The 9,941-nt window shown below is 44.8% G+C and overlaps 1 protein-coding gene across 1 annotated transcript; it reads right to left on the bottom strand.

Annotated features, from left to right (window-relative positions):
* Positions 1–8,587: 8,587 nt before the first annotated feature.
* On the bottom strand, positions 8,588–9,725 carry LOC119297238 (ervatamin-B-like). The gene is made up of 2 exons (XM_037575109.1): positions 9,266–9,725; positions 8,588–9,183 (listed from the first exon to the last, which is right to left on the bottom strand). The coding sequence occupies exons 1-2, from the start codon at positions 9,723–9,725 to the stop codon at positions 8,588–8,590; spliced, it is 1,056 nt and encodes a 351-aa protein (XP_037431006.1).
* Between the last annotated feature and the right edge of the window lie 216 nt (positions 9,726–9,941).

Here is a 9,941-nt window from a genome sequence, read left to right as displayed (position 1 = left end):
GCAAGCACTTTGTGTTGGAGCGATCCGGATATATATATCCACTTGAATGTAGGTTTTCATAAATTATTATTGTTGACATTACCCTTGAGGTAAAAGGTTGGGAGACGAAACTATAAGCCTCTATCTTTCTCTGTGTCCGATTAAAACTTTGAACCCATTAATATCACATGAGTATTAGCAATTGTGAAAGATTAAATGATAGTTGAGTATGTGGAGTTTGCTGAATCAAAGCTCTTACATGGACTCTTCCCGAAAATAAGATGAATTGCAATTGTTTGAAGACTAAGAGCACGGTTTGTTAGTTCTCAAGAAAGTTTATGATCTATACTTTAACATGTGAATAGCTTGTTACTTGATCATGAGAAGTTTTATGAGTTGAGCTACTGTTATGATATATAATGATGCTAGAAAAGGTGATTGGAACTATCATTGATCAAATTTATGCACTTGCTAGCATTCACACTTCATAAATTATTTCTTTTATCATCTACCTACTCGAGGACGAGCAGGAATTAAGCTTGGGGATGCTGATACGTATCTATAATTTATGAAGTATTCATGCCATGTTTACAATAGTTTTACATGATTTTGGTATGATTTGATTAGAACTAACCCGGACCAACGCTGTTTTCAGCAGTACTACCATGGTGTTGTTTTTCTGCAGAAATAAAAGTTCTCGGAATGCGATGAAAATCAACGGAGAATTTTTCTAGAAAATATAAAAAAATACTGGAACAAAAATCTACCGGAGGGGAGTCTCGTGGGCCCCATGAGGGTGGGGGCGCGCCCACCCCCCTGGGCGCGCCCCTGTGCCTCATGGACTTCCTGTGGGGCCCCCTAACTTGTTCTCGACGCCAACCTCTCCTATAAATGCCCAAACCTCCAGAAAATAACCTAGATCGGAAGTTCCGCTGCCGCAAGCCTCTGTAGCCATGAGAAATCAATCTAGGCCCTCTCTGGCACCCTGCCAGAGGGGGCCATCATCACCGGAGGCTGTGGAGGAGGATCCCAGAGGTGCCATCATCACCATGAAGGCCAAGGACCAGAGGGAGAACCTCTCCCCATCCAAGGGGGAGGCCATGGAGGAGGAAGCACAAGGGTGAGAACCTCTCCTCCTCTCTCTCGGTGGCACCGGAGTGCCATCGGGAGGGGAATCATCGTCGCGGTGATCGTCTTCATCAACATCACCATCCTCATCTCTTTTACGCGGTCCACTCTCCCGCACCCCGCTGTAATCCCTACTTGAACATGGCGCTTTATGCCACATATTATGATCCAATGATATGTTGCCATCCTATGATGTTTTGAGTAGATATCCTTTGTCCTTGGGTTGATTGATGATCTAGATTGGTATGAGTTGTATGTTTTATTTTAGTGTTGTCCTATTGTGCCCTCTGTGTCGCGCAAGCGTGAGGGATTCCCGCTGTAGGGTGTTGCAATATGTTCATGATTCGCTTATAGTGGGTTGCTTGAGTGACAGAAGCATAAACCCGAGTAAGGGGGTTGATGTGTATAGGATAAAGGGGACTTGATGCTTTAATGCTATGGTTGGGTTTTACGTTAATGATCTTTAGTAGTTGCGGATGCTTGCTAGAGTTCCAATCATAAGTGCATATGATCCAAGAAGAAAAGTATGTTAGCTTATGTCTCTCCCTCATATGAAATTGCAATGACGACTACCGGTCTTGTTAACAATTGCCTAAGACAATTCCGCACACCGATCCACCATTATTCCACACTCGCTATTTATAATATTTAGTAATATATTCTAACTTTATGATAACAGCACCTACTTTTATATTTTATCTCTCCGATACCATGCAAAGTTATCCTCTTCATACCCACAACGTAGTTTTATTTCTCGTTTCTAGTTAGAAGCAAACATTTGGTGTACGTATAGTCGTATCAGTGGCAGATAGGACTTGAGAGAATATTGATCTTACCTTTAGCTCCTTGTGGGTTCGACACTCCATACTTATCACTTCAACCTTTGGGAATTCCTACGATGATTCCCTGCACTTGGGGATTATCAGTATGTCTCCTTCTAAAATGGTTTATGGAAAAGCTTGTCATTTGCCTCTTGAGTTAGAACATAAAGCATTTAGGGCAATCAAAGAACTCAATTATGATTTCAAACTTGCTGGTGGAAATAGGTTATTTGATATTAGCTCTCTAGATGAATGGAGAACCCAAGCTTATGAAAATGCAAAATTATTTAAATAAAAAGTTAAAAGATGGCATGAAAAAAGAATTCAAAAGCGTGAGTTTAAAGTCGGAGTATATGTTCTTTTGTACAACTCTCGTTTCAGATTCTTTGCAGGAAAACTCCTCTCAAAATGGGAAGGCCCATATGTCATCGAGGAGGCTTACCGGTCTGGAGCCATCAAAATAAATAATTCCGAAGGTACTAACCCGAAGGTTGTCAATGGGTAACGAATAAAGCATTATATCTCAGGTACAACTATTAATGTTGAAAGTAATATTGTCCAAACTATGACACCGGAAGAACACATAAAAGAGTCCTTCCGGAACACTCCAGAATCGTGAAAATAAGGAGGTACGTGATACGATAAATAAACGGACTCCGAAAAATCCGTAAAAATATTTTTTATCAGTTTTGGAATATTTAAGAATTTTGGGAATAAATAAACTTCCAGGAAGCATCCCCTAGGTGGGCACAAGACACCAAGGCGCGCCAGGCAGCCTGGCGCGCCCAGGTGGGTTGTGCCCACCTGGGACACCTTCTGTACTCCGTTTTTCTACCATATACTTGTCCTCCAAGATAAAAAAAATCTATACATACTTCCCGAACCTGTTGATCACCGTATCACGGAGAAATCTTCTGTTCTCTTTTCTTGTTGTTTTCTGCGTAGATCTGAAAATATGTCGTCCCAAGACTCCGACGGTGAGAGCTATGTCTCACATCTCATTGCTGACCCAAAGACCTATGGGGGCCTATCTCCGTATGGTCAAACTACGGATGACGAGGAGGATGCTCACTTGATGAGGGTTGATGATTCAAGCTCGGAGGAGTAGGATGGTCCTCTACCTCAACCTGGGGATATGCACATAGAGTTCAAGAAGTCTAGTCTCCCTAAGAGAGCTAACCGGTCTAATAACCGATCTATTCCTCCTCGTTTTCGGCAGAAAAGCAAAGGAGATTTATGTAACAAGATCTTGAAGCTGGAGTTGGAGGTCGATGATTTGAAAGAGGAAATTGCTCTCCTCAACTAAAATATGAAAAAGTTGAAGGCACAATTGTCACCACTACCACCATCTTCTTCACCACCAAAAGAGAACTGAGTATCGAGTATGGGCACTCCCCTTGGCTTCCGCCAAGCTTGGGGGAGGTGCCCCGGTATCGTATCATCCCACTATGTTTTTGCTTTTACTTATTTTAGTTCGATTTTTTGCTTTAGATGAATAAAAGTTTAGTTCGATCTTATTCTATGAGAGTTTTCTTAGTGATCTATCCTTGTAATCGTGTGCAAATTATATAATAAAGTTTAGTTTGAGTTTTTGCTTTCTTTACTTTCATGTTGCAGAAATAAGAAAGAATAAAAGAAAGGAAACAAATAAAAGAAAGGAAATAAATAAAGAAAAGATTATATACTAATCCTATGGTGGGTGATGGCACCACATAAGGAAAAGTATAAGTAGAAAATTTTATTAGAGATTGACAAACATAGCTTTAGTCAATGATGCAACTCATGAAAGAATTAATAAGGGAAGGGATGATTCACATATAAATATACTATCCTAGAAATCTTTTGTGATTGTGAGCCCTCATCAAAATATTATATGCCAAAATTGTTGATGTTGGACAAGACAACTTAATGATTTATGTTTGTTCATATTCACACAGAAGTCATATTGTCATAGATCCTTTAACATGTGGTGCTTGCCCCTATCTTTGCTAGCCAAAAATGCTGCACTAAGTAGAGATACTACTTGTGCATCCAAAAACCCTTAAACCCAAATCTTATTTTCAAGTGTCCACCATACCTACCTAGGGATTGAGCAAGACCCCTCAAGTAAGTTGTCATCGGTGCAAAAAGGCAATAAAAATTGGTTCTATAAGTGTGAGATCAATTAGTGTAAGAGAAAATTGAGGGTTGCATGAACTTGTGATGGTGAAGAATAAAAGTGACAGACTACATAATAAAGGTCGCTATCACAAGGGGCAATGTAACGTGACGTTCTATTGCACTAAGGGATTGAGCATACAAACAACTAAGTGCATGGCAACCTCTGCTTCCCTCTACGAAGGGCCTATCTTTTAATTTTATGCAAGAGTCAAAGTTTTTCTCTCTATTCATTTTATTTTTCTCCTTTGGCAAGCATCATGTGGTGAGGAAAGACCTAGGCACATATGTCCAGTTGAATATGGGTGGCATGAGTTATTATTGTTGACATCACCCTTGAGGTGAGTATGTTGGGAGGCAAAACCATAAACCCGTATCTTTCTATGTGTCCGATTGAAATGTTTTGCTCATGTGTACATGGTGAGTGTTAGCATTCATAGAAGACTATATGATGATTGAGTATGTGGACTTGCCTAAAGGCTCCGACACGTGACCCTTCCTGAAAAGATGATGAATTGTAGTTGCAAAGTTGACTGAGAACATAGTTTGTTGGTTTCTAATAGAGTTTTTGCTTTATACTTCGATTGTGTGATAAACTATTACTTATTAATGGGAAGTATATGATAAAATGTCTATGATAAAAGTCCCATGTTTAATTTTGTTCTTGTTATAATAATCAACATGATGCTTCTATGTCTGTATTTTGTTTTTATCGATACCTCTCTCTCAAAGCACAAAGCATATGGACATGTTTTTCGATTTCGGTTTTCGCTTGAGGACAAGCTAGGTCTAAGCTTGGGGGACTTGATACGTCCATTTTGCATCATGTTTTCTTACTATTATTTATAATTTTTTTATCTATAATAATGCTTTTTGGAGTAATTCTAATGCCTTTTCTCTCATAATTTGCAAGGTACACACCAAGAGGGAGAATTCTGGCAGCTGGAAATCTGGACCTGGAAAAGCTACGTCAGGCCACCTATTCTGCACAACTCCAAACAAGCTGAAACTTCACGGAGATTTTTTATGTATTATTTAAAAATTATTGGAGCAAATAACTATCAAAGGGGGCCCACCACGTGGGCACAACCCCCCTGGGCCAGGGAGCCCAGGCGCGCCCTGGTGGGTTGTGCCCTCCTCGGCCCACCTCCGGTGCCCATCTTTTGGTATATAAGTCATTTTGACCTAGAAAAAAATGGGAGGACTTTCGGGACGGAGCGCCGCCGTCTCGAGGTGGAACTTGGGCAGGAGCACTTTTGCCCTCCGGCGGAGCGATTCCGCCGGGGAAACTTCCCACCCGGGGGGGAAATCATCGTCATCATCATCACCAACAACTCTCCCATCTTGGGGAGGACAATCTCCATCAACATCTTCAACAGCACCATCTCCTCTCAAACCCTACTTCATCTCTTGTGTTCAATCTTGTTACCGGAACTATAGATTGGTACTTGTGGGTGACTAGTAGTGTTGATTACATCCTGTAGTTGATTACTATATGGTTTATTTGGTGGAAGATTATATGTTCAGATACAATATGCTATTTAATACCTCTCTAATCATGAGCATGTTTATCATTTGTGAGTAGTTACCTTTGTTCTTGAGGTCACGGGAGAAATCATGTTGCAAGTAATCATGTGAATTAGATATGTGTTCGATATTTTGATAGTATGTATGTTGTCATTCCCTTAGTGGTGTCATGTCAACGTCGACTACATGACACTTCACTATATTTGGGTCTAGGGGAATGCATTGTGGAGTAGCAATTAGATGGTGGGTCGCGAGAGTGACAGAAACTCAAACCCCAGCTTATGCACTATTCCGTAACGGACCGATTGGATCCAAAAATTTAATGTTATGGTTAGAATTTATTCTTAATAATTTTCTCATAGTTGTAGATGCTTGCGGGAGGGTTAATCATAAGTAGGAGCTTTGTTCAAGTAAGAACAACACCTAAGCATCGGTCCACCCACATATCAAATTATCAAAGTAGCGAACATGAATTAAACCAACATGATGAAAGTGACTAGATGAAATTCCCGTGTACCCTCAAGAACGCTTTGCTTATTATAAGAGACCATTTTGGCTTGTCCTTTGACTCAAAAGGATTGGGCTACCTTGCTGCACTTTTGTTACTACTATCGTTACTTGCCCGTTACCAATTATCTTGTCATCAAACTACTCTGCTACTTACAATTTCAGCACTTGCAAACATTACCTTACTGAAAACTATTTGTCATTTCCTTCTACTCCTCGTTGGGTTCGACACTCTTACTTATCAAAAGAGCTACAGTTGATCCCCTATACTTGTGGGTCATCAGTGAGGACATGCTGCACGTTCTTCAGTTGCACGATCTTTCCCGAAGTAAACTTTAAATCTACCATGCCAACACCATGAACAGAAGCATGCGAGCCATTCCTCATCAAGACGGAACAATCTCATGCGACCTGGTAGGAAGAAAACAAAGACACATCAGCACACACATGAATATTGGCCCAGTGTCAACCTACCAATAGGTGGACTGACAAACTGAAAGTATGGTAAACAGATTACCATACCCAGATGTTGCATCATTGTTGCTTAGAGTGACATTGACAGACTTGGAGGCATGTCCTGGCTTCTTGTACTTGTTTGGGCACTTGTTTGCCCAATGGTCCTCTGAACCACAAGTAAAGAAGTCGTCTCTCTTTTTGTCTTTCTTCTTACCCTTCTTCTTAAAGATAGTATTCTGCTGGACAGAGTTCTTTCCCTTGAACTTATGGAAATTCTTCTGCACCACATTGGCGCTAGAAGAACTCTCTGCCCCTTTCACGTGTGAGTCCTTTTCTCTCGAGTTCTGCTCAACACTTAGATGACCGATGACATCCTCGACAGAGAATTCACGTCTCAAGTGCTCGAGAGAAGTAGCAAAGTCCTCCATCCGGTAGGGAGTTTTGCAATATTGCAACCCGCGACAAACTTGCCCGATAACTCACACTTCAGGAGCTCCAGCTCCTTAGCGATGCATTGTATCTCATGAGCCTGGTCCAGTACAAAACGGTTATCGACCATCCTATAGTCATGGAACTGCTCCATGGCATACAGTTCGCTTCCAGCATCGGTTGCGCCGAATTTGACTTTGAGTGCATCCCACAAGTTTTTGGCAACCTGCATATGAATATATGCGTCAACCAACTTGTCTTCTATCACACTCAGAACTGCTCCCACAAAGATTGTGGTTGCCTTCCTAAATGCCTTCTCCTGTTCAGGAGCAATCGTTTCTGTGGGGGGGCACACCACCAACCCAGAACACGTTCATCACTGTGAGCCACAAAGTGGTCCTAGTCTGTCAACGCTTAAAATGCCAATCGTTTCTGTGGGGGGCATACCACCAACCCAGAACATGTTCATCGCTGTGAGCCACAAGGTGGTCCTAGTCTGTCAACGCTTAAAATGCGTCCCGGTAAACTTTTCCGGTTTCAGAGTAGCGGCAAAGCCTTGAATCGAAAAGTGACTAAAATAAGATTTTTGGAAATATTAACACTTTTCAGATTAGGCTAATCCACGAGTAAACAATAAGCATGGCATTATGCATCTCATAGAGATACCTAAGCATACTAGCACGTGGCCTTCTTCTTAGCAGCGGCGGCGTCGACAATGGTCATTCCCGCAACCCGCCCACCCGTGCGCGCGTGTCGTGTCGTGTCGTGTCAAGGCGGGTGGCGGAGGAGGAGAAGCGCGCGTGTACCACTCATCTTCTCAAGCTCCCAATGACAAGTGAAAGAGCAACCCTTATAAAAGGGTCTCAACTCTCCTCAACCAGTAAGGTGGGACTAAACTTTCCACCACTTGCCATATCATTCATGGGCCTCAAGATTAACCAGGAATCATTGTTCATATGGGTCTAAAGCCCATCTATGATTCAAGATTTTGTTGGGCTAGAAACACATCTCATTTAACTAATTTGGTACCCCTAAAAAACTAATTTGGTAATTCAGTTAAAACAAAAATAGTTTTGCAAAAAATTAGATACTGGATAACACAGAATGCACGTGCATTTACTTTGCTCGATTCCATGTATGTTTTTTTCCACCATAACACTACCTTGCCAAGTGAAGTGGGAAATGGCGTAAAACATCATTTCCGGAATATTAGCATTTGACCATATAAATATAGCAATGTCAGTTTATGGGTAATGTCATTCAGGTTTGCTGAGTTCGAAAAGGAGATGAAAGAGAAACTCACGAAGAATAAAGGGTAAAATACAAGGGTGACACTAAGTAAGGCTCCGGCAGAATTTTTTTCTAAGGAATACAACAATCTCAAATGTTATTCACTGGTGGTCTTTGTGAACTCCCTGGCGGGTTTTTCAGAAGCAGTTGATGATCGTGAGTGGTTGTCCAAGATGCTCTGTGAAGATCCTAAACTACCGCAAAAGATGCTACTGTAGCACAAATGTGCAGGCCAGACTGCTACTGTAGCACAAATTTTGTAGATAAACCATGCTCGATGATTCATGGATCAGTTAGCTGTCCATGGTCGGGTAGTAGGCGTAGGTGGCGATGCCGCAGTTGGCGCCGTTCCCGCGCGAGAGGCGCATGTAGCCCGCCTCGCCCCATCCCGTCCCCCACTGGTTCTTCACTACCCAGTACTCCTGCCCGCTGCCGTCCGCCCCGTAGCCCACCACCGTCACGGCGTGGTTCAGCCTCTGCCCGCACGACGAGCTACCGGAGTACACGCCGCTCATGTAGTGCCGGAAGTCAGGGTCCGATGCCTCCACGCCCACGGCCACCGGCTGGCTGGCCGCGAGCTCCTGCAACGCGCCCTCATCGCCGTACAGGGTCGCCCACCGCGGCGCGCCGACGGAGGCGACCGAGTTTGGCATGACGCCGCCGCTGCGGCACGCGCCCTGCTGGCCGTTGTACGCGTAGGCTGCCTCCGGCTGCAGGCCGCCGCTCGCGGCGACGTAGCGCAGCGCGGCGTTGATGTCGCCGGCGTTGCAGGTGTTGGCGCCGCCCGTGCAGTCGAGCACCTGCTGCTCCGACATGGAGATGAGGTCGCCGGTGGCGATCTTCACGAGCCCCTCCGTCGCCGCCACCGCCGCGAACGCCCAGCAACTCCCTGTACGCACGCAGCGTGCGCGCTTAAACATTTGTATTCGTTTGCGAACTTCGGCGTATGTATGCATGCATGCAGAATTTACCGCAGGAGAGCTGGTTCTTGACTTGGGTGACGGCACCCTGGGCCCTCCAGTCCATGCTGTCCGGCGTGTCCTGGAACTGGCCAGCGGCAGCCTTGGACATGTTCACCGCTGCCACCGGCGCCTTGTCCGCGCCGCGCTGGTGACGGTAGCCGAGGTGCATCTCGAGGAACTCGTCGTCGGTGAGGTCGGAGAACTGGTTGAGCCCGAGCGTGTACGTCCGGTCGCCCGCCCGGTTGACAGCGTCGACGTGCCGCGCGTTGGCCGCGAACACCTCCTGCCGGCTCAGTTTCTCTTCAGCGTCCGCGTACGCGCGCGCGAACTCGGCCATCCACAGCTCGTGCCTGGCGGCCACGATGTGCACCCCTCGCGCCGCGGCGACGTCGGCGAGGACAGCGGCGGCCACGAGCGCGAGCGCGAGCAGTGCGCCCTTGAGGCGGCGCGAGCTGTGAATCGGCGCCATTTGTGAGTTTGCTTATGCTCAGGTCTTGTTGCGATGGGTTCGGGAGCGAGCTAAGCACGTAGCAAGCATGCCGCCCGCGATTCTATTTGTACGCGCGCGAATGGCACGCAAGATGGGGCATCCGGGCGAGCGGATTCCATGCATTTCGTTGCCGATAACGGTCGCCGCGCGCATACAGCAGCACCATTACTGTAGATGGAGTTCTTTTCTGAAGCT

Source organism: Triticum dicoccoides, chromosome 5A, assembly GCF_002162155.2.
Source record: "Triticum dicoccoides isolate Atlit2015 ecotype Zavitan chromosome 5A, WEW_v2.0, whole genome shotgun sequence".
Taxonomy (NCBI): domain Eukaryota; kingdom Viridiplantae; phylum Streptophyta; class Magnoliopsida; order Poales; family Poaceae; genus Triticum; species Triticum dicoccoides.
Note: the sequence above shows the minus strand (reverse complement) of the source record. Positions and strands in the feature narration are given on the sequence as shown.